The sequence below is a fragment of the Botryllus schlosseri genome, chromosome 10 (genome assembly GCF_051294905.1).
Source record: "Botryllus schlosseri isolate E-star chromosome 10, Bs_hap1, whole genome shotgun sequence".
Taxonomy (NCBI): Eukaryota; Metazoa; Chordata; class Ascidiacea; order Stolidobranchia; family Styelidae; genus Botryllus; species Botryllus schlosseri.
The window spans coordinates 23,671,035-23,697,143 of NC_137245.1; the positions used below are offsets into that span (position 1 = coordinate 23,671,035).

General features: G+C 40.9%; 2 protein-coding genes across 5 annotated transcripts; both read right to left on the reverse strand.

Annotated features, from left to right (window-relative positions):
- Positions 1-185: 185 nt before the first annotated feature.
- On the reverse strand, positions 186-4,437 carry LOC145447660 (uncharacterized). Of its 4 annotated transcripts, XM_080325918.1 has the most exons (7): positions 4,195-4,437; positions 3,474-3,709; positions 3,357-3,413; positions 3,070-3,299; positions 912-1,010; positions 732-836; positions 186-486 (listed from the first exon to the last, which is right to left on the reverse strand). In XM_080325918.1, the coding sequence occupies exons 1-2, from the start codon at positions 4,258-4,260 to the stop codon at positions 3,494-3,496; spliced, it is 282 nt and encodes a 93-aa protein (XP_080182044.1). In that variant the 5' UTR covers positions 4,261-4,437; the 3' UTR covers positions 186-486; positions 732-836; positions 912-1,010; positions 3,070-3,299; positions 3,357-3,413; positions 3,474-3,493. The 4 variants fall into 4 exon arrangements, 3 of the variants coding, with proteins under 3 accessions (XP_080182044.1, XP_080182042.1, XP_080182041.1); XR_013917674.1 differs by lacking the exon at positions 4,195-4,437 and adding an exon at positions 3,767-4,161 and having other exon boundaries at positions 3,357-3,709; XM_080325916.1 differs by having other exon boundaries at positions 3,357-3,709.
- A 2,363-nt stretch (positions 4,438-6,800) lies between these two features.
- Positions 6,801-14,427, reverse strand: LOC145447646 (cytochrome P450 2C21-like). Its single transcript, XM_080325893.1, has 2 exons — positions 12,949-14,427; positions 6,801-9,102 (listed from the first exon to the last, which is right to left on the reverse strand). Exons 1-2 carry the CDS (start codon positions 13,748-13,750, stop codon positions 8,177-8,179), a joined length of 1,728 nt encoding a protein of 575 aa, XP_080182019.1. The 5' UTR covers positions 13,751-14,427; the 3' UTR covers positions 6,801-8,176.
- Between the last annotated feature and the right edge of the window lie 11,682 nt (positions 14,428-26,109).

Genomic DNA, 26,109 nt, shown 5'->3' on the forward strand with positions numbered 1-26,109 from the left:
CCACCTCTGCGCCATGGCTCTGTCGGAATGTGGTTGATGATGGCGGCAACTTGTTGCTTGTCTTGATGCCGCACTAGATGACCGATTAGGCGGAAGCATCGTTCAGCAGCCAGCAAACGGCATGGGACCGTTTTTGTGAGTTTGCGCAGTGCATTGGTGGATATGTGCTCCGGGTGGTGGATGCCGAGTGCGTAGCGGAGGAGTACATCGTAGTTGGCGTTGAGTGTCTTAGCCAGCTTTTCTGTAAGCGTGAGTGCTTCTATTCTGTAGAGAAGAGCCTGCTCGACAGTGGCACGGAAAATGCGGGTCTTGAGCTGAGGTGAGGCACTTGAGTGGAAGAGGCAATGTAGCCGTCTTGTTGCGCCCCAGGCCTTTGCTCGTTTGGCCATCAGCCAGAATCCATCCTTGTATCTTTCCATTTCCATGCTTTGAAACCACCAAATGTGGAGCTTCGGACGTTTTGCTGTTGATGTGAATGTCATGGGCCTGAAATGTAGGCAATTTTTTTATTGTAACTACTCCAAACCATTTCGAGGGCCAGGGGTTTACCGCCCCTGGTCTGCACAATCATCTGTGTTAACAGAAGGCACTACGAAACTCATTGACATTACAACAATAATGCTCACAATAAAAACCTTCTCAAGGTCATCATAGTTATCAAGCTATTGCGTGATTTTCAAATGATACATTCGTTATAAACTGAAAGTTAAATTAATCTTATAAACAAGTACCTGTTGTACTGATAACGCAGATATTGCGGTCTTCTTTTTCGAGTTTATTCTCAGATCGGTAACTTGTGATTGTAATTGTTGCAGCTTCACTTCATTAGTATTGGACTGAAAACATTGAATGATTGAGGGGGTATTATCAATCAAATTTAATTCAGAATGAAATTGCGAGTCCGCATTTACCTAAAATATCTTATCCAATATGAGCATCCTTCTTTCGTAGTATATTCTGATCTCTTCAACTGTGGTTGGTGCGATCAAATTCCAGTTATCTTCCCTTACCTGTAAGAGAATGTATGTGTCTAAAAGAATGATTAGAATATGATCAGATCTATGAATATATTCATACAACGGGGTTGTAATGACTCGAGTCATGACTCGATTCGAGTCGGACTCGAGTCACGATTTTCTGATGCCTCGACTTGACTCGAGTCAATATGTGTATCGACTCGACTTGGACTCGAGTCATTACGCATGACTCGAACCAAGTCATATGACTAGACTAGACTAGAGACTCCGACGGCCAAGAGCGACGTTTCCATGTAATCTCGAGAGTAGTAAAGTATAACCACCCAATTGAGAGTTCATCTATTGGTACTGGTACTTGAAAATGTAACCAGATAGATACCAGTGTTGGGATCAAGTCACTACCTTCGAGTCACGAGTCATTGCAGATTTTGACTCGAGTCAAGTCAAGTCAATCGATTTTCAAAGGTGACTCGAGTTAATTCAAGGCACTCGATTTTTGGCGGTGCCTCGACTCAAGTCACATTTCAAGTCAAGTCGCCTTTTCGAAGTATGAGGCATGATTACATCATTGCATTTTGCTAGCTGTCTGAAATACAGATGGAGTGGTCATTGATTCTGAACCGATGAACGAATATTAGGTTAAATATGCACGCAATAAGGAGCTGTATCGCTCGCATATACGCAGAACTGTTAAACCTAGCAAGTAATTGCATAGCCCTAGTTACCATCCGCCAAAAATAAAGAATAGAAAACGAACTGCTAGCTGTCTGAAATACAGATTGCGTGACCATTAGGGCAAGTTTTTTGCACTAAAATCGCGAGAAAGTTGCTCTTAATTTTGACAAAAGTTGCAGTGAAAAGTTGCATTTATAATTTTGGATGATTTAATAGGGTATGAGATACTTGCCATTACACTTTGCCATTTAACAGACATTTTAGCAAGCCAAAAATTCTGGCGAGACCGGGAACAATTACATTTTATCCAGGGACGCAGCAAGAAAATACGCAATGTGGGAATATTTCCCCCCAAAAAGCGAAAGAGCATAGCGATAACCCTCCCTCTAAAACAGGGCTGGCCAACCTTTTCAGCCAAAGGGCCACATTCGATCGACGAAATATTTCGCGGGCCACTAGCCGCGCTAAGCGCGGAAATTTCTTCAAGTTCATAGCTCAATAATATTGTCACTTGACTATATTGCGGGCCTGCAGTATATCGCTGGGCACAGTTTGCCAGGACTGGACTATTCAGCGCCTGGAAATATCAATTTCGAAAGCTTCGACCAACATGCGTCAATTATTTTGTGCCTAGGTTTCATGGTCGATGGTCTTTCTGCCAGCGCAAACGCTAGGTCGCATATGTAGAACGACACTGTGTCTCATAATGGAGAATATAGTTGGACTCAATCTGATACATTAAGCGTTCTTTCATTTTCACAAAGGGGTACCAATATTAAAAGCAAAAATCGAGTGACAGCATGTTGCGCGAAGCGTGTAGACAATATTTACTTTTGATAAATTTATCTCAAATTATTCTACTTCATTGTAGTGTACGAAGATCTACCAAAGTGTGACTGGCTCATGGAAATGCCAATGCGTCGTAACTGATATTTTAGTCATCACATCTCAAGTGTTGCTTCCATTCTAATCAAATTTTGGTTGGCCTTGCAAGTTCGCAATCTGTGCAATCCATTTTTTATAACATTAATAATTTCGGAAAATACCTCGCGGGCCACTCAAAACCGTCTCGCGGGCCACGAGTTGGCCGGCCCTGCTCTAAAAGAAGTCAAATAACACACCCTAAACCTCCTATAGGTCTGCAAACTTGACCCAAGGCGTTGTCACACTCTTGGCGACTTCAACAAAATCAATAGCCTGTATAAGGCGACTCAGTGAAAGTGAAATTTTCGGTGGTGGCAATTGAAAATGACTCGACTGGACTCGAGTCAAAACTAAAAATGTCACATTGACTTGCGACTCGGAGCCTTGTGACTTGGTTACAACCCTGCCATACACATACAGTGAAGAAACAGCCTTGGCACATAATCTCTATAACAAAGCAATAAGAAGTTGTGATAATTGCATGCATACTCACTAGTCTGATGTCGCCCATGGTAGGGAACGTTCCAAGAAATCTCTTTCTTCGTTAGCTGAGAACGCCGGAGTCCGTATCTTGATGCTTGAATAGAGACAAGCCTTTGTGCCAATTGCGGTCTACATAAGCTGTACGAGTGTACGTGATTCGAGCGCTTGCTGAACTTTGAAGCTGAATACCAGCAAGGGCATCGGAGCAATGAGTTCAGGGTCTTTGGGACTGCACGACGGCTGCAATATTGATCGAAATATAAGATAGAATCTTACTAGAATTATGCGGATAAATACCATAACATCCACATGGAGATCTGCATTGGTTGCTCCGGCATCTCCCCGAGATATGAGCTGCAGACACAGACAGTTTAGCTCAATTCATAGCAAAATATTACAAAATAATGATTACACGGTATTGACATGGCTGAAGGTCATATATCCTCCCGGACTGATGGCTCTATGGGTAGGGTGGTATCTGACTGCGCGACTGATTCTACATCAATACGGAGCGACTCATCCACAGGCAAGGTGGTGTCCGACTCTGCGAGTGACGCTGATTCACCGCACGGATTGTTTGGGTCTGCGACTGAGAAAGATTCATGGCGTGTATTGTCTGGACCTCCATTAGTTGCTAGTTTCTTCCATAACTGTAACAACAAGATTTAGTTGCATGAACGGAGCTTCCATAGTTAATTAGCTCGTACTTCTTGCAGTCTCAACAGACGCCAGACGGTATGTCATTTGGTACGTCATTTGCCAATAGGTCTTTATCACGAAGCTTAGTGAAAATATCCGAATCTATGTTATTCTCTGAGATATGAAATAAATTTGAACATAACATTAATTGACAGAGCTTGCATGTATAAATCAGACTTGACGTTTCAGCAAATGTTTTGTAAGCCGATCTGAACTCCCAACAAAGGGGCACAACCAATAACAAGACTGTCCGTTAGACATTTATCAAAAGTACACGATAATAATAACCTAAGCTGCATAGTAACCACTCTAATAGATCACAATTGGCACCAGCATTCAACCAACTCCACACAAGATGTACTGAATATAACTGCACAAACTGTCTCGATTAGCTAGTCAGGGCACATTGCGGAAGCTATATTACTTATTCACTCACCTTCCAATTTCTGGATGTGCTGCCATGCAGTACCGTCACTCGCGAAGAAAGCTTTAAAATCCGCATGCTGATTCCCTGTCATCGCGATCACACCACATCGCAAAAGAGCGAGAAACGGCCGAAAAAAGAGGAAGTTTAAGAACAGCACTAAAGGTCACTCCCGGTCGTGGCGCTTTAGCACGATATTGTGCTGCCACAAGCGGCAGATTTGGCGATTGCGCTTTATCTCATTTACAGTGTAGTCCAAATTCCGCTTCAAAATAGTTATGAAATTCGGCCAAAATAGACAAAGCGTCTAAAATGGAAAGACAGCCGAATAAAGATTAATATCTAACAATAGACATATCGGGCACTATAGACCGAAGTGGATGCCAGATTAAAGAAACCGTGACTGGTTGCTTCGGCATCGCATTCTCATATCTGTTCATTACATCGCATTGTGTGCCGCATTGCCCATTGTGTTTGTCTTGAACGGATGAAAATATAAAACCCCAATAAAATCATCAAATCCAACTCTTTATTTAATTTTCTTTTCCTTTGCAGATTAAGCTAACAGCACGCATATTTATTAAACGTGTATCCGCTTGCATGCGTTAGCTATCTACAACATACTCCACCTTTACCAGCAACCACGTAGGACTCCACGGAAAGTCGTACATCCGGGTATTAGCTACGCCGAGGTGGTATACGGATTGCGTCACTACATACTATACATGAAAGTAAGTAATTGACATTTATATCGAGGATTTACGGCGCATAATTCAGCAGAATATCTCATGGTGCCCCTATTAGATAAACCCTTGTACATATCATTTTCAGATGTATTTGGGTAACGTAAATCAATGAGGCTTGAAACTTGAACAAACTGGACTCTAGGCTCGAATCTCAACTTTATCGAACATTATCGCATCTTTCTAAAAATAATAAAAATCTGAACAATCATATTCCCTATACCAGTGGTCGGGAACCATTTTCGTCTGAAGAGCCATGTTAGCCCTATATTTTCCATTTTAACTCCCAAAGAGCCATACGTGTCAATCAATTGTTATGTCATTATTGAAAATTCGTGGAATCATTGTGGTACTATAATTCGAATTCACTACATAGGATTCGTCGCCGGTGCCATATATTCTCTGTAAAAATTCGTAGGCATACTAATCATCCTGGGATAGGGCAATTCATCGTAAGTAGCTCAGAATTTATTATAACCGATAATAATCTAATATAGGCCTAACTATAGCACTGATTCCAAAAAACTAAATATTGATCGACTTCTCAATTCGGCGGTAACATAAACGTTGCACTACAAGTCTACATTTTAACGGCAGTTATTTTTGTTCTGGGGGTATTCATGGTTTTTTTTTGTTTTGTTTTATTACAACATTGGCGCTTATCGCACATATATGGTTATTTGCGCCCAGCACATGAATTGCATCAACACAATGGTCTTTTGCGGTCTTGCTTCGTCTTTCTGGTTATTAGCTGCCATCTATCCAGAGTTCGGCTCTCTCTTCTCTTCTGGGCTTTTCAAGGCGCTGTATTAACAGCGAGATCGGCGATGAGGAGCCCAGATAAACCTCCGACACATAGAAACATGGCAGAGCCGTGACTCGAACCACCAACCATTGGTGTCACTGCGCCACTCGCTTCCCCGGGGGTATTCATGGTGTTTGTCGACTACTATGGTCATTTACACCAGGCCGATATTCTTCTTATTTTCCGTAACTGCCGACTTATAGCACGGCCCACCTCTAGGCTTTTGTAAGACACCGCTGACGCGAATGAGGTGGCGAGGCGGAGCCTAGGTAAACCTCCAACACTTAGGTATCGTAATTCGGCAGCTATAGAAAGCTACTTATCAATTTGGACGTGGATAGCGAAGCGTTGTTCGTAATTTGAATTTGTAATTGGCATGTCACTTCCAAGGCAGTTCATTTATCGGCGTATAGATCGGGAAGACAATGTGTATTTTAAAACTGGATTGTCATACAGGATTCTCCATGTATGCTATTCTCTTTATAAACCAACATATGGTGCAATCCAAGATTAGAGTATACGCAGCGCGCGATCCCTGGTACATCGAATTCGCGAGAGATATTGGTCGCTGCCGTTAGGCAACTTTAATTTGAGGATTTTGTAAAGGGGTCCGAGCCCTTAACCCTGGATACGCCCATGCATTGAACTCTCATATACATGTTCATGCTGTCACGAGAATAATTATTCTGGCCGTTACAAAAAAAATAGTTGCTGCAATATCAATAAAATTAAGTACAAAATTAAAAACAAATATGTCAAAGAGTCATATATTATACCCAAAAGAGCCATAGGTTCCCGACTACTGCCCTATAATACTGTCCGCATGCAATCATACGTCGTAACTGGTCTATTACAGGATTTGTAAATAACAACTTCAGTGATTGGAGCGATTGCAATTATTTTGTTTGAGATCTCCGTTCAAAAAGTATAGCACGCTATTAATGTGGACTACTTCCAGCATATTGCCAAATGATGAAAGTCCCAAAATGCAACACTTCAGTGCTGACACCCCTATCCTTATGGTATATCCTAACCCCGTTTCCCGCACACATGGAATTTGTGCAATCGTGTAATTGAAAAATGATATATATATATATTATAGTTGGATTCCAAAATAATACTGTACGGTTACATACCAATCGAGCGTAGATTTAAAAATGCTAAGTTGGATCACACATGGGATACATCGCAGGCAGTGCAATAGAGAAGCATATGCTTACATATATAATAATACATATTTCCATATCTAATTAATATATATAGATTCTATATAGAATATTAAATCCATCAATATATAATATGAAAAAAGGTATCAGTATATGCGTACCTATGACTCTCGAGGCCACAGCGGGATAAATGCGGTGGTTAAAATTGAAGAGCTCTTCGTGTTAAAAATACAAAACATCAAAAAACGTTTGAAATTATTGCAAAAAAGTATGCTGCTTCATCAAAAATGGCTAAACACTTTTCGTCTTTTGTGGCAACTCACGATGAAAATCAAATTGAGACGGCAGTCAGTGTCGGAACTAATCATAATTGTCTCATACGTGACACCCCTATACCAATTATTTAAAAAAGTACACCTTATTAGTGAAGGGAAAACGTAATCGCTTACAATTATTGACTGTGGCAATGTTCGATTGAATGACGATTCGGAAACATAACGGAATCATTTCGCGTTCAATATAGGGACAATAATCAGTTGTATTAAAAGTATACATTAAAAATACCTATACACATATTGTATGGTGTTAACGACTTCCAGGTCAAGCCCAGATTGAAGTGCAAGAGAAAGGATTGCGTCACCACAAACGGATCTATATGGTGCCGACTAGAATGAAGTGGTAAGATCCAGTTACCAACACGCCAATGTTGCATCGCAGATAGGCATTTTCAATAGGCCTACCTATTGGCAAGAAATTATATTCTTTCGGTCATTATTCAACGTTATAAAGACGTTATTTATAGCCGATTGTACTAAATGCTATTTCGGTCCGCCATGTACCTGTGATAGATGGCATAAATAGAGTCCGGGGCAGGGAGTTGGGCAAGATGATGGTTACCCTTCTGATGCATCCGGAATAGGACCACGGGTGGTCAAAGTATAGTCGTCATTGTTACTCATGTAGAAGTAACGTCATAAAATAGGTATTTTAGACTTAATTTGCTTAGAAACTGAAAATTGTTAAGTACAAAAAAAATCATGACTTAAGTAAGTACTCCAAGAAGGCAAAGCATAATTGAGTACTACGAAAAACGGGAAGTGCTTCGTTACTGGCTACCTCTGACTAAGACACGTGTTCGTGCATGACAGAAAACGCACAACGGCAAAATGGTGTAGATAGTGAGTGATCAATCCGGGTTCGCGGATTAGTAAACTGACCAACAGCTACGAATACTGCGATACGAATATTTTGATCACTTCAGACGATCACTTGCTGATCATCTACTGATCAGGCGGCGGTATGACTTTCCATTCCAAGCAATACGTTGGCGGAAGGAGAATCTGCCCTTCGATACCGCTGAGGTCAATCTTCATCGTTTCGTATCTTTTCTTCGTATCGCTCCAAACTCTCGGAAGCCGAAACTCGAAATCTCGGACCAAGGCTACCAGGTGATATAGCATGCCCACTTCGGCCACTTTCCGCCCGAGACACTTCCGTGTGCCTATAGAGAACCCCACTACGTATTTCGAATTCGTGAACTTCCCGTTTTCGTTAAGGTGCCGCTTAGGATCAAAGACGTCTGGCTCCGGGAATTGCTTTTCGTTATGGTGGACAGACCACACGTTTGGCATCACGACTGTCCCTGCGCTAAATCGATAGCCAGCGATGTCACAGTCTTTGGTTACTGTGTGCGGCACGCCCAATGCTAAGATTGGTCTTATACGAACAGTTTCGTGGAGCACGGCCCGCGTGAGATTAAGATAAGGTATTAATTCTTCAGTCACTTCCCCGCCGGTGTGTGCCAGTGCGTTTGTGATTTCGTCTCGGATTTGCCCATGCAGGTCATCATCTCTCGCGAGATATAACAGTGCCCACATCAAAGTCGACGACGATGTCTCCGAACCCGCGGTGAATATGTCGAACAAAGTCGCGTGCAGTTGCTCTACGGTGAAGGTAGAATCGCCGTGAAGCGATTGCTCTTGCGTGATCTTATCGAGGTACATATCGATGAATTCCGGTCTGCCGCCGTCGTGGGCGCTTTCGTCCGCACGCTCGTCGACAATCTCGCGGATCATCTTGAAAGTCGCGTATCTCAGCTCCAGCGCCTCGTTGATTATTCCTCGAAAAGGCGGGATTCTGCGCAAGACGGGTATGAGGTACGCGGCCATGAAGGCTTCGAAGCTCTTGCGTGCTTGTATGGGGGTTTCTGTAAAGGCGAACAGCAGCTTTTGTGGGATGCACGCCTGTGACTGTATCGTGGACACTCTCCAACAGTAGGGTGGATTACGTATGTTATTATTCACCATATAACTAGGGCAATTTTTTCCCTAAAAACGGAAGACTTTGACCTAAAAAATTAAAATTTTGGCCTAAAATATACTTAATTTCGACCTAACGTACGCAAATTAGGTGTTTTCCCGCATAATGTTAAAATTGCACTACTTATCTTCATTTCTGGTTCGAACTGTCTGTCCTTACGAAGTAGTTCGTCCTGAAAAAACTTTTTTGACTCAAAAACTGACAATTTTTTCGTGAAAAACTTGATTTCAACGGAATCTGGCCCTATGAAGAATTCCAGCATTACATCATGTATTACGGTAGAAATAATTAAAATCTGTATACATACGAAAGATACTTTCCTACATTCTCGGGTAGAAAGTGACTGTCCTCACTGAGTAGCTTGCCAAGAATGGACAAAGAACGCTCAACAGTAGCTGTAGTAGTTGTTGGCAGACAACACTGAAGTTGTGCGCGCGTGCTAGTGTTGGGATCGAGTCACTACCTTCGAGTCACGAGTCATTTCGAGTAATTGCACATTTTGACTCGACTCAAGTCAAGTCACTCAATTTTTGGACGTGACTCGAGTCAAGTCGAGTCAAGTCAAGTCAAGTCAGGAGTCAAGTCACAATTCAGACAAGTTGCCTTTTCAGAGTATGAGGCATGATCACGTCATTGAATTATACTAGCTGTCTGAAAGTAACAGATTGAGTGTTCATTGATTTTGAACCGATGAACGAATATAGAGTTAAATATATACATGAAAGAAGGCGCTGTATCGCTAAACTACATAAGTAATTGCATAGCCGCAGTTTATAGTTACCAGCCAAAATAGAGAATAGAGAAACGAATTGATAAGATGCCATAGATTACCCATTTACAAATTGATATGATATAAATCGAGCCTGCGACAATGGTTGAGGACTATATAAACTATATTCGAATACAATTTCAATAAAACAAGAGGTTTGGTTAAGGTAAGAACAGAGAACAGAAATACACATTTTGCTATTTAATGACCTTTCTATACTAGTTTACGACAACGTAGGCTGTAAGCTTCGATCACTTCGTTTTCGGTTAATTGATTTGTGAGAGAACAATGGAGGCTCAGTAAAACGCACGATAATTGAATGATTGGTCGCTCTCACGGGTTACACCAGCGTTTCGCGAACAGCACGAACATATGCAAGTTACTGTGATTTTTATCGACCCCGATTACTTGATGACTTGAAATTGACTCGTGAATTTTGCTCCGAGTCACGAGTCGATCCGCATTTCTGATACGCCGAGTCAAGTCAAGACAAGTCATTTTAGTAAAGCGACTCTAGTATAGTCAAGTCATACGAAAGAGGTAACTCGAGTCTGACTCGAGTCATGACCCAACACTGGTGCATACACTACACACTACACTGCTGGTGACACACCGTGTTGCTTCATTTTGACAATGGTGTCTACATAACAATTCTTCATCATGCGCTTCTTGATATAAGAACTATGCAATGTCCACGCAGTCATGCTTCAGTTAGGATTTTGCGGTACGTTGAGCATAACACCATGTCAACCTATTTGTTTTATTTGAATGTTCATGATTCACAATGACCAGACAATGGGCCGACTACAACGGTAGGTCTATGAAGTAGGCTACAAGCTGTAAAATGCCAAATGATAAGTTCCCCGACAGTGCAAAATCTACGATACAAACGAAATGCAGGTTTTAAAAAAATTTTGACTTCGTTTACAATTTCGACATTTTCTGACTAACGCTACATCTTTGAGCTAATTTTGACTTTTTTTGACATGTCAAAAAATATTGCCCTAGTTATAACATATACCCATATAGTTTGCAATCGCCGAGGAATTGTAACGAGCATAATTGACAGAAAAGCTTGATTAAACGTAGTATTTAAGTCAGCGATTCTTAATCGGGATTGCTTTACTTTCGATTTCGAAATTGAGTCAGTCGAGTCAAATAGATGACACATTCCTTATGTCTTAAAAAGTTCGAGTTCGCATGATACCACACCGTATCTCGCTGCGTTCGGATGTTAATTTTTATCACTTGGTGACGGGAGGATACATTAATGACATAAGAAAACAACAATAGGAATGACATCATGTTGCTGCAATAATGCATATTGGTCATTCTGCATTCTGCAATCATGTAAATTGTTGATGATAAATTTTCAGATAGATCGATCATTGCATTTTAGAAAATAGAATTCTTTCTGAAATTTCGTAGCCGGCAAATTTGTATGCCCAAATAGGGCCGTAAACAGGTGGATTGATTAGAGCTACATTTATTCTGAAACAATCATTAGCAAAATGATAGGCTCCTTGTGTGAGGACCAACTACATTGATCGATCCTTGCTGATTTTCGATTGTATGTATATTTCAAGCGTGAACCCAATCTAGGTACGTTTCACGTTGTCAGAGCGTGAAACGGCATCGCAGCGCGGCAATGAGTCGAATTAAATTACCACCTGTAGAGGTTACGGTGCCTTTGACTAAATCCTCGTCGAGTGCTACTAGCATTAACTTCAAGTTTTCTCCCACTATGAGCAGCGAACACTGCAGAACACAGCATGTATACCAAAATATTGTAATTGACTTCATGAGCGATTTGCTGTCGATCTTTTTCGTTTCGAGAGAATGTTAAAAAATCCAAGCGCCCATATGAGATGATAGCAAGGTCACTGGTAAATTCAGTTCAAATGATCCCTGAACCCTTTAGTGTGCAGTCTGTGCACTGTGCACCGTGCAGCAATGTATGTATAACGGGCTATTTGCGGGATTTCGGTCACGTGATCGGTTGGTAATAGCAACGATCGATTGGTTGGCAAGCTACTCTCTTCGGCATCTCTGCTTATCGCACTGTTCTCATTTTAAATATTCGTTGATGGATTGAGAGCGTATCAAAATTTTACGGCGAAAGTAATGTCAGACTTGACTGTTAGATGTGCCTGCTACGTAAGTGATTGCTACCGTTTTTGGCAACAAAAAAAAACAAAAACAGAAATACATACTTGGCGCTGGTACACTCACACGGTGTACACTGTACAGTTTACACAGGCACTTGCGCGTTAAATTGGTTCATTTTGGAAAGTCACTCTAATTAGCGACCACGGCCTTACGTCAAATTTAACATAATAAGCAGAATAAATCGTAACGCATTTACATTAGTCTTTCATACCCCACATTACTACAGGAACTATATAGGAGCGAGCTAGCGAGATATCTCTATATGGTCAAATTGAATATCGACCGATCGCTACAAAATATTAAGCTTATAAAGCACTATTAGGCCCGAACAACACGATATATTTTCAAACAGTTATAAATGAAGCCGCGTCGATAAAGTAGAGGTATACATGATAAGCATCGTCATACGATGTCGATCACATACCTGACATTGGCTCGTTGAGGCGTGGGCGTATACCAGCGATAGGGCGTGAATTCGCAAATATTGATATTTTCCTTGATGTTACGCTACAAGGCTGTGACTATAGTCAATGTATACTATGATCGAAAACGGGTTCAGTTCCACGGACAGAATACGGATGGCTATTGCCAGTAATGGAGTTTGATTGGTACTACGATATCGATGAGGTATATATAATTACGTCCGTCATGTATATGGTGAAATAAATTGTCTGCGGAAATCTTTCGTGTCAGAAATGTGATCGCGTGATAATGGTTGAATACTGGTATTTGGCATGGTCCTCAAAGGATTATTCAGCTTATATATTCGAATAATTTACTGGAATATATATATACCTGCTACTACGTCGCAGTATTCCGTCTCGTCCGGTTTGAAATTGCGCCCGAACAGCACCCGGCAAACCACGTTTGCGAGAGCTTGATTTAATATTTGCAGAGGATTTAGGCAGGTCCATTCGTCATCAAGTTGGTCACGTGAATGATAACTAGCAGCCACGCAAGGGCAATTGTTCTGGTTGCAGTTCAGATTGGTCTTTCTATGGTTTCCGTATATGTTACTTTCGCTAGTAAACTGGTTGCTCAGTTGCATGTGTAATGCCTTAGCCATCACCTTGCTTTCCGCGATTGCTATCTCCTGGATTTTGCCATTACCAAGAACTTTTCTAAACGAAGAATGACAGAAAACACTCTGCGATTTCCATTTGTCGCCGTAATCCAAAAACAACAGGCCGTTCCCTTTCCATAGTTCCACTACCAACGGATTTTGCTGACGACCAGCCACAAGATGAGAGTGACGCACAAAACACTGGTGTATGGCGTCGAAATCGTTCAGAATGACGGCGTCCAATCTACCAAATTTCACTCGAAAAATGTTACCGAGTTTCTTCTCTTCTCCCCATTTCGAAATGGTACGACATGGGTGTCGTCCAAGAAAAGGCACGCTACCAAGTAGCGGTACCCATGGCGCTGAAGGTATGGCGTGTATCTTTTTGATCTCTTTCGTATTCCAGCCAGATTTATCGGATTCGCTTTTTCTGCTACGGAATGCATGCATGACGACTTGCGCTCCTCTGAAGGATGCAAGTGCGATACATATCCCATATATATAATATGTTGAGGATGAGATTTCAAATTCCATGCAGGTAAAATTATTCCTACTAAGAATCCGCTTGAATGCCGACAGCTCGGTGCAAATGTTTCCTTCAAGTTGATTCTGGGCTGCCTCTCTGTTAACTCACATTCATTCATTGAATCATTAGTTCAGGGTGTCTTGCGTACCGGCATTTATATATATATAGGGACTGCTTACAAAACAGAAGGAGACATTTCACACATGATTGATACTGGCACCACGCTAGATGCACTCAATCCCTTTTTCCCTAATGCGTTCCCACTATATCAGCCATCAGCTGGTAACGGGACTGTCGTTTCGATTCAGTATTTACGAAATATATCTCAACACTGCTAGGTCATATGTCAATATTCTTTCACAGATACATAACCGCGAGGAATTACATATTTATAAACAGCGCGGTGGTACTACCACATCCGCAAAATGTATTCTTTCTCTCGATATTTACTCGCGGACACATATCAAAAGCCGAATTGTTATATAAGTTTACGTTATCCGCACCACGGAATCTGATTAGCCCAATTGAGGATAAATACATAATCAATTAATGCGAAACTATGATATTGGAAGCCTCGTATATCGTCAGCGGTACGCCGAGTTTCCAAAGAAATAGCCGAGTTCACGTGACCTCTACACTCTCGAAACAATCACTGTCATTCTGTGGTTATACTCTTCGCCAGCCATGCGAATCTTATTGTATTCAGCGTTTACGCAATCGTCAAGACTCTTGCTAGGCGTATATGACGGACTCGGTCAGAGATCACAGCTGATCGATCCTAAAAAAACTAATGCGCTTACTGTACAACAGCTTTGTCAGTATAGTCTGCAAACGAGACGCAAACTTATCGGCATAGTGTACGCTGCTAACGCTATTATTGACATAACGTGATCGAATAGGAAAAATAAGCAGCGTTATAGTCATTCGATATGTCAATATACAGAACTATCGATGACAGACTATCCGAATGCTCACCAACTGCACTTTAATTGCTAAGGCACGGATATATCATTATGAAGACTGTAGATTTCCATCTCTGGTAGATAAAATATATATGTGGCTAGATGACATGGCATCCGTCCGTGGGGGAACGCGGACACGATGACATCGATGAGATAGGGATGATCAAAGCTCTTGCACGACACAAACAACTGGCGAATAGCTGTACATTTTGTACAAATTGCCATAATGTTCCCGACTCAAGAGCATAGTTTTAATATGACAGCTACAGCCGTAACTTTAAACATATCATCGTTTCATTCACTAATTTGTAATGAATATTCATCCTGTTCTCTATTCGAGAACACGGTGTAATATTAATAAGCTAGAGCGCACTAATATACTAATCTGTAGTGGTATCATGATTTTTGCCCTCCGTACTCAAGAAGCAAAAAGGCGGGTTGCTGGGTTAACCATTGACGGTTATAGCCGTAGGCGAGGCTATTCATAAAATCTCGCTTCGATGTTGACGATTCGCTCGTAATGCGATTCCATCGTATCTCGATTTGGAATTCCTGATACTTATCAAAATAGAAAAGAAATGATGGCTATGCATTTTGTGCGATTTAGCATTGCGTCGGTCACTTGAATGCTAAATTGTCGGACACAGTACCGAGTTATAGATGTAAAAATGAGACTGCATGCGTTTGGCGATCAAGCGCATCCGCCCATCTTACCTCAGTGAATCTGTGATCTTTCGTTTATGTCTCGATTCACAACACACAGTGATATAAATGTCGATAACAAAACGCTATGTGGTTTGACTATTTTTCATGATAAATTACGTTAATGTGTTATATTTCAAACGTCACAAGAGCGAGATCTCAAGAAATGACTCGCAAATGGCTTCTGACTGAAAACTGTGACTTTGACTCGGACACGTCGTCTCGTAACATGACTTTGACTCGGACCTGACCCGATGGCAAGGCACGACTTGACTTGAGCAAAAAATTAAAAGCAGAGAATGACTCGGAACATCGTGAGCTGGCTGCAACCCCGCTCGCGGGTCAATTACTGCTATTCGTAAAAGTAGTGACCCACCACCCATGTCGACCAACGCACTTGTGGCTACGTGGCATCTCGCACACCGAAACAGCATACCGTAATAGCTGTCAACACCGAACTGCATAATTCCCCTCAATTTTCATTAAAGATACTGAATCTATCGCAAGAACGACAGAACTTACGGTAAAATTTATACCATTAAATTTGTTCCACGCATGTGCATTACTTTCATGGCGAATACGAAGTGACAGGCTCTAACCTTGCAACTTGTCGAATAATGAGTTCGGTACCAGTATAAGTATAACCATAACCATCTATTACGCATACTATCGTTTATTCCAGGAGCGGGCAACGTCTCCAGGCGGCGGGCCTGATATGGGGAAAATGAAGTACTGGGCGGACCGGATTCCTGAATCGACCCGCGTGGACTGTATGTTGCTCGCCCCTGGTCTGTTCCTTGGAGAATGGAGATGCAGATGACACGCGTATACAGCGTCGTCAATATACGTGAAAATTGTTATCTTGTACTTCGTTTTGAAACGGGATTTTACCTGATCAGATGCGAAGTTATCAGGAGCTCGACATATCTAGCTTTTTGAACAGGCATTTTCCATTATCGTGCTTCCGAGAAGAAACGCAGATTTGACATGAACTGAACCGATTTTATGACTTTCGTTTTGTGTATATGGATTCGATGGAACGCTATCTCTTGTTACCCGCTCCTGTGTTGGTCGAGAGATGAATGGGTTGCGCAAAAAGATTTCGATATCATTTGTGGTGTCGCGTTTCTTGTCTGACACAAAGGCATGTTGTGAACGACACGATACGTACGTCGTCGCTCTTTCGACGTAACGCTACACCCAGCCGAAACTATAAAATTCGCGGATGATGAAACGTTCCCGGATTTTTCAGTTTCCTGTGTATTGAGGTCATAGGTTTATCATGGTGGTCATTGCACGCTGCCTGACCCAACACTAAACAAAGAATGAGTCTTAAGATACCATCACGCATCGTAGATCTCGCATAATAATAACGCGTTAACTTTGTAGTATTCAGTGTGAATTGCTGCCTGATGGCCTCGCGAAAAATTAATATATCGGGTCCTATGCGAGGCTATTCAGTCAATATTAAACGAAATTATATCGCTTTACTGGACTTTTCCTATCAAAACATTAAATCATACAACTATACAAAAGCTATGAGTCGAAATCGCCACGCAAGCGATATTCTGCAACAACAATTTCTTACATGCGGAGTCGATCCTATGCGAGGCTATTCAGCGTCAATATTAAACGAAATTATATCGCTTTACTGGACTTTACCTATCGAAACATTAAGTCATACAATTACACAAAACCTATGAGTCGAAATCGCCACGAAAGCGATATTCTGCTACCACCGTTTCCTATATGCGCACTGCTCATTAGGGCTGTTCAAAAATAACTTATTTTTCCGGATTCAGGCCATTCACTGATTAAATTGTCAGGTTACACTAAAAAGCGCTGCACACCAAATTTGGTTCAATACTGACAAGTATACGACTCTGCAGATCCACCAAGCATTTATTGAGATGGAAACTATTTTAGGTGAGGTCCTGCGAAGCATAAGTGAAAATCTGAAGCTCTAATCGGGGGAGGCAACTATACCATGAATTCTGCCGTTGACAAACAATTAATCATAATTATGGATAATTTATTTGTGTGGAAAAAGACCGAGACGATAGATTTCGTGTCGTCGGGAAAGGCCCTTTATTCTTCCATTTATGTACCTCAGAGTAGACTTTATCAAAATCCGTCAACCTAATTTGCGCCAAAAATGAGTTCAAGTATAATCTAAAAATTGTACATTGAGCTCGGCTACTCTAATTTTCATGCCGATGACGTCATATTTGGTGATGCGATTGTTGATCTGCGATGTTTTTCTCAATTCTGTATAACTGAAAATATTAGGGTTTATTTCAATATGGATATTGATATTCGTTTGTACTGATGTATTACAATAATTTCAAAGTCCAATGCGACATAGTACGAACGTGACGGAACGATAATATTTGATGCTTCAGCAAATACCGACATTTTATGATGGGAAAATGTTACGCCGGCCGGAACATGTAACCACAAGCGATAAAAGGCGTAATGTATACAATAGCGCCTTGAACTATGATAACGGAAATTTGCCGCTGTTTGGTATGGATTACTTTCCCGGTATCTCACAAAATCAGTTATCATCCAGTTCATGTTGAGATTGGATATGGAATTTACCAGTCATGCATCTAGAATAGAGGTGTAGAACTGTAGATCTCTGTAGATGTCCTTAATTAATGATATTGTGAGCTGTGGCATTGTTTTCCAACCTATCATGAATCACGGAATTCTTTCACAAAGCACCAAACGATATTGTATAATCACGAAATAAAATACGCGTTCAGTTACACATTCAAAGTTTTTGTTTGTATTTGGTGTCGCAATGGCAGTGAAAGAATATCAGGGCTTTGGACATGGTATAATTTCGGGTTATGAGTGACAAGAAACATATTACAGTAATGATATATACTGGCGATAATAAGCAAATATAAAGTTATGCTTGCGTTGCATGTCGGTTTTATTCGACGCTATTTTGTTTGTACTTTTTAAACGTGACATATACCAGTTGATATGTAGTTCCTAGTCTGGCAACATAATTCCCACCTTAGTTTTGCTTAGTCAGCTTCCTATTGCGTCGAATGAGTAGTGTATACCCAGTGACAACTTTTCCCGTGTTATATAAGTGATCAATGTACTGTCCAAATCAAATTGCCAGAATCACTGCTGACAATACAATATGCGATGGCCACTGCGCGTAGGGCTGCAGGCAATCTATGCTTACGCCGTCACGCCCTCGCTTTGTGCTTGCATGGCGCAAGGATGGTGTCAAATATCTATACAGACGATGCCCTCTAATGTGTCTTTATCGTGCAAGTTCGATGTTAATGTGTAACCAAATACTTATTCCATTCTGCCCAACGAGACGTCTATGTACTGGCCGCTGCGATGCGACAGTCGTACAAAGCATTACCGGTAAAACCGAATGAAGTAGAACTTCCGGGAAACGACGATGCATTTCGGCATAGCTTGCGTAGTATTGCGGGTTCGTGTTGTTTTAGGAAATCTCGTATTTTGATCGTGTCTATACCCTTGAGTTGGCTGAGCGGGCTTGACAATGTGGATTATACTTCTAATGAAACATATATCAGGGTTCCATTTTCCCACTATTCCGGTTGAAGGGCCGCATGTGGTTTACGAATTATTGCTTTGACCACTTGAGTGTTTATTGCTCATCTGTAATCTTACAAATGACTGTCGTATAATCCGGGCCCTAATAACACACTTTCAGACCCCCATAAATATGACTGGTCTTGAGCCGCCACAGACCATCAGCTGGTTATAGTTGGTCTTTTTAGTCTTGTCACAGTTAAGCAGAAATTTTGTCACAATGCAATCAAAATCTGTTGGTTTTTTATTGAATATCGTGCTCATTGATAATAGTGGTGGTAGGCTACTCGGAATTTGTACGACGACCTTTGTAGAATATCACGCGTCACTCTGTATACTATAGTAGGTCATTTGTTGTGTTGATCGTAGTCAGCTGTTTATGGCGCGTCACACGCGACGCGTTGCGTACACATAGTATTTATAACAAACATGCCGCGTTTACGAGAAAGGTGACACGACAATACCAAGCAACATACGATAAATAGAGACCGTACAGTGTACAAGTGTACAAAATGACGTTGCTATTTAAGCTACACCCAATCCAAGTACGTTCTGTTCGGGGCCTACGATAACTATAAGTTCTGTTCTAATCACAGCAATCCGGTTGGTGCAGTCACAACAGTGATGTGTGGTGTGGTTCGCGGTTTTGGATTGCGTATATCGTGATCATCAGTGAACAACTGAGACATTTGAAATTTGCTCTACCACTTTTGAAGCAATGCCATGTGTCCTTATATATCAAGTCTGTAGTCTGTATTAGGTTTTATCAATTGTGTTGATAGTTATATAGTTTATGTTGCAAGACACGCAATGTGTTGCGCATAGACTACACTACCCGCATGCCACAACCGCAGCATACCTTAAATTCCAACCAATGGTGAATGCAAACTCTACCCTAAGTCTGTACAGGTGTTCTTCGTAATGGTATCGAATGCAAATATAGCCTACATGGTAAAACGAGATTGCAAACAAGAGTAAATTGAGAGATCCTTTCCCATCCAATCCAAGTACTGTCCGTCGTTATCACAGCAACGTGGTTTACGTACTAATCGAATACCTGGCAGAATTATTCACTGTCATCACAAACATTTATTATAAACGTTTTTCAAATCATAAATACCGCAAGTATTGCGATACCCTGAAAAGAAAGGAGGGGTCGATACGCACTTTGTGAAGTCAGTTAATCAAATAAATATGACTGAAAGTGATGTTAAGAAACGTCTTGGAAATATTGCTTGTAGATCCCAATCACTCATGATTTTGTCCATCATCGCGAAGTGACAACACCAATAGTACAACATGATTCTGTGTAACATCGTTCTGTATAGTTGAAAATTGAAATATCCCACACTGATTTCTGTAGTATCTTCTATAACGGCCCCCTTATCCTCTATTTTCATTCAAATATAATAAACAAAAGTGAACACGAATGTTCTCTTCTCGTGTACGATTGTAGGTGTATCCGTACAATCGTACACCCATGTATGGCTTTATTTATATAAGCGAAACGACCAATCGCATTGCAAGCTCGGGATTTCAGAAACATTCGTTTACATTTAGGATGAATCAGAAGTACTGGGACACAAATATTATGATTGAATAGTTTATTGAAGTTCTGTACCTCCAAGAAGCTCTTCAGATATTATGATGACGTCTCCTTTTCGGGAAATCTTATATCCATATAGAGATCAACACTACAGAGGCTACAAATTAGGATACCTTGTTTGCAGCATGACGTTCATTGATTTATGTATTGCATAAGCTTGGCTATAGCCAGTATAGATGACTCACTCTTGCTTAATCAAAGAAAGTGTCAACAGCATTTCTACTTTAGGTTTAGGTAAGGCGATCACCGCGCGGGTTATTATTAGTGCTCACTGCTCACTCGTGCAGTTTTACGGGGATGAAGGATCTACATATGCATGGGGATTTTTCACATTTGATATTTTGCATGCGTGTTTCCGTGATGCCCAGTAGGACTCAATAATACCTAATTCAACTCCGTGGCCTATAAATGGAGTTTGAGACCGCACTACCCGCCTCTTACAATGTTTCCAACGTGGGTTCCGGTATACTGAGTATACACAAATCATGAAATAATCGCCACTCAATAACGGGGAAACATTCTATTTTCACAAAGAGCCTGTTTGTGCGTTGAAGAATTTGAACCTTAAAATTGACGCATGGCTGTGTGGGTAAGAATTTATCTTTCGAGCTCCGACCACGCGAATTGAAATTGCAGTATTTTCTATACTCGACAGATAAACGCTTGGGCACGGTGGCTTGAGTTCAACCCCAACGCAATATAATTATAACGATCCGTAAGTCAATGGGTTTCTCGCAAAACAGTGGCGGCGTCACAACGAAAAATTACAACAAATTGCAACAGGATATATTCTGGGGTAACGAACTCGTAGTAGACTCACCAACTGCTCTGGCACAAGAGATCTTGAAAGACATTAGGCGCGATGGGTTTACAAAGCACAACAACATATTTCTTTGTGTACTTTGGAAAATACGAAACAGAAAGATGTTCTTTAATGTTCTTGAATAGGTCACGGTAGTCTAGGCGTCCTATTTGATGTAACTGGTATCCAGGTCTCTTATGGAACTTGTTTCTATCAAATCAACATCCAGAAAATTTAGATCTCGAGGTGATGCAGCTGGCCATCAAAACTGTTGCAATATGTAGTACCATCAATTGCAGTTGCTTTCTAAATAAGCCAGCTACGGTCCTTTGCAAAATCCCCACTTTTGGACGACCAATGTTAGCTCGAGCACAAGAGTGCTTTATATGAAACAGCAGGATTTTTGTCCGCTCAAATATATTATTTATTCATGACCCCCGCCTCGGCATTTGTGTTATATAACCATAAAATATATTTTACCGATATTACCGTTTGTAAGGCGTGTTGTTTTCTAATTCCAAATTTCTAAACTTGAACCTGAAAACAGCAAAACGCAACAGGCTATTACATGAATTAACCATAACAAAATCTAAATTTCTGATAACAGAGGTGACTGTATGATTTGGGTGAACGCCGCATCCTTCATACGTTTCGTGTATGTCTTCTTTATAACTAGTGATTTGACGTCAATTGACTACATGATCGATCGTGTTCACAGCGAACTTTTACAAAAATTTAAAGCTCTCAGAACTGGAACAAGCATTCAGGGATTTTGATAAGCAAGTCCAACACATAGAGGAGGTCGGGCAACATTGCGATATGTTCCAGAAGGTGAGCGCATTTATCAGAAAAACAAGTAATATTTCAGAAATCTAGATGATTCACTCTGAGTACATATCAAACCTCATAGCTTACGGATAACTTTATGTACCCATCCGACATAACAACTCCTTTTGCAATCAACAAAGACTATGTTTGAATTCGAGGTGACGCTTCACTAAAGTCGGGTCATGCATCACTTACCATGATCATGATCAGTGATCACACAACATAATATACATGTCTGGCATTATCTGGACTCTCTGATTCGTTATATACGTCACATTTAGTCAGGGGTGGTCGAAGTAGTAAGAGTTGATATTGCTACTCACGTACAAGTACAAATGAAACCGTAAATTTCTACTAAATCGCAAGCATATAGTAGAAATTAAGAAGGCATGTCTAACCAATTCCAAGTGTAGAATAAAGTACTTTCAAAAAGCATATTTCATCTATATATGTGTCACATGCTTATCGCAGTTGACCGGAGGTGGCTATACTTTCGAAATTACAGGGTGTATTCTCGCGAGTAATGTAAAATGACCGATAACACTACACAAATAGCCGCGATTTTCGAAAATATATTCAGTTATCGTGATGCAGGGGCTATTTCGCTCAGCTGTCATGAGAATCTCATTCATGAAAGAGATGCAAGCAGCCTATATCATTATTCCCCACATACGTCATTTCCATGAAATTGCGCACTGCGCAGCCTTGTGCTATAATAGCTTACGTGTTTAGACTCTGCGATAGAGTGGTATACCACCAATCTACGAATGGCGGGCTGCAAGGCTCCTAACGGTGGAAAGAAAGTATCGATATATATTCATTAGCCCCAGGACTGGGCAAACTGCGGCACGCGAAAAGCTGCTAGGAATTTTGAACACAAATCCTATAATAAGTAGGTGGTCAAAGTAGTCTAGAAAGCTACTCAAGTAGAAGTAGCGACGCAAAAATCTACTCAAGTACAAGTCGAAGTACTTTTTTTCGAAAAAGCCTAAAACTACTTGAAGTAGAAGTAGAATTGACTTACTTTAAATCTACTCAATTAAGCAAGTGTTGTGAAAACGATCGTAATTCGTTCGTGCGTGGACTGTCAAAAGGTGAGAATTGAGCTATGCGGAAGGTGTAGAGAGCTTGACTCATATTGATGCTTCCCAGGAGGTATAAATTTTCGACAGCATAAGCATTTTTCCGCATCATGGGATGAAAATGATAGCACAGAAATAGGAATGCGATACTAATCCTCTGTTTACTTGAACACCCCGATTAAGAACATATCATGGTATGGTGCCCTCCCCCGATATCGTAGGCCCCGGTCCCCCATATTACAAGGCCCGTAGTCTGGTCGAAGAGCAATACGGAGAATTGGTGTCGGATACGATTTTATAACTTTGCGCGATTAGTAAACGTTAATAAAAAATATGTCTGATCGTAAAAATGCGATATAGTGTTGCTTTATTTTCGAAAAATAGGGGCATTACTGCACTTGCTTTTATACTTCAACAAGTATGTTCTCCAAACAAAAGAACTGAAACTAATTAGAACTTAACTTTTACGAAAATTAAATGTTGATACTCCGTGAAAACAGCCCCTAAATTGGAGGATTAAACTACTTCTACTTGACAAACTGAAAATAGCGAGAAGTAACTCAGTAGATCACAAAATATTACGAAGTAGAAGTAGTGGGAATTTTAGATCTACTTGAGTAAGTACCCAAGTAGCGGAAAACTACTTGAGTACTTTAAAAAAGTAGAGGTACTTCATTACTGACCACCTCCTGAGTCTGACCACCTGAAATTGCGCACTGCGCAGCCTTGTGCTGTAATAGCTTACGTGTTTAGACTCTGTGATAGAGGGGTATATCACCAATCTACGAATGGGGGGGGGGGGTAAAAGGCTCCTAACGCTGGGAAGAAAGTATCGATATGTATTCATTAATCCCAGGACTGGGCAAAGCTGCTAGGTATTTTGAACACAAACCCTATAATATTGAATGGTAATGCGTGGACTTAAACCATAAACTGAACCGGAAAGAGCTTTCCTTTGAAGTCTGTTACGTGTGTGCAGTCTGCAGACTGTGCAGAGCCTATACATGCGTCGTAGGCGCATTTCGTATTCAAAATAAAGTAGGTGGTCAAAGTAGTCAAGAAAGCTACTCAAGTAGAAGTAGCGACTCACTCAAGTGCAAGTTGAAGTACTTCTTTTCGAGTAAGACTAAAACTACTTAAAGTGGAAGTAGAATTGACTGACTTTAAATCTACTCAAGTAAGTAAGTGTTGTGAAAACGATCGTAATTCGTTCCTGCGTGAACTGTCAAAAGGTGCAAATTGAGCTATGCGGAAGGTGTAGAGCAGGGGTCACCAACCCGGTGCCCGCGGGCACCATGTAGCCCGCGAGGACTAGATGAGTAGCCCGCGAGCCCATTATAAAAATATGTGGAATAGCAGCATTCACCGATATTCGTCAGATTATTACCAGTAAGCCTTTAAATATATAGATTGATTGATTCAGCTATTCTTGTTTAAAACGCACTAACATGTAACTTACATATGTAAACGCTTGAAAATATCTTCAATTACAATTAGTAATATATAGATGTTTGTGATAGAATCACCAGAAATTCATGATACGGCGCATTGCCTATAAAGGCGACATGACGGAATGCCGTTCACGGTCTTCTTGACATGGTGGGGGGTTCCGTTACGATAGCTCGACGACCAGGACAATGCCAAAGTAGTAAAAAATATTACTATTCGTAGTCAGATAGCCGTGAAGTACTAGCAGATTTTCAATATCTGTATACCCATTACGTAATGCATCTTTTGGCACAGCTTGTTTCTGTTACACTCAACGCAGTTTAATATACCCTGCTTCTAAATTTCTGTAATCGTTGCTGGTGTCCGGTATAATGAGATCTTGTCATTTCTGGATGCTGAACAGTTGGAGATTGATATTGTAACACTGCAAAATGAACCCCACCTCAGTCTGCAGCAAACGTTTGGTGCATTGTTGATACGGAAAAGTACAGTGGTGTATGCGCAGCAGCTATGAAGGTTGCAAGCGTCTATGGTTCAACTTATCGTTGTGAATCAGCCTTTTCGGACATGAACTTCATCAAAAATGAACACAAAACACGCTTAATTAATGCACATCTGGAACACTCACTAAGAATTGCAGTGTCAAGTTGAATACCAGAGTAAAGCGCACTAGTTGATATCATACAATGCCAGGCTTCCCACTGACTGCTATAGAAACATATAACATGATGTCCAGTCCTGCCCAGTGCTATGAATATCAAAGCGGAAATTCAGTGTGATACGGGTAAACGGCGGGAGTAAATAGTAGCTTGCCGCTTCAATTATTACGCAAAAGTAGCCCTCGGTTGCATAAAGGTTGGTGACCCCTGGTGTAGAGAGTTTGACTCGTATTGATGCTTCCCAGGGGGTATAAATTTTCGACAGCATAAGCATTTGTCGGCATCATGGGATGAAAATGATAGCATAGGAATGCGATACTAATCCTCTGTTTACTTGAACACCCCGATTTAGAAAATATCATGGTATGGGGCCCTCCCCAGATATCGTAGATATCGCCGCTCCCCCATATTATAAGGCCCGTAGTCTGGTCGAAGAGCAATACGGAGAATTGGTGTCGGATACGATGTTATAACTTTGCGCGATTAGTAAACGTTAATTAAAAATATGGCTGATCGTAAAAATGCGATATAGTGTTGCTTTATTTTCGGAAAATAGAGGCATTACTGCACTTGCTTTTATACTTCGACAAGTATGTTCTCCAAACAAAAGAACTGAAACTAATTAGAACTTAACTTTTATGAAAATTAAATGTTGATACTCCGTGAAAACAGCCCCTAAATTGAAG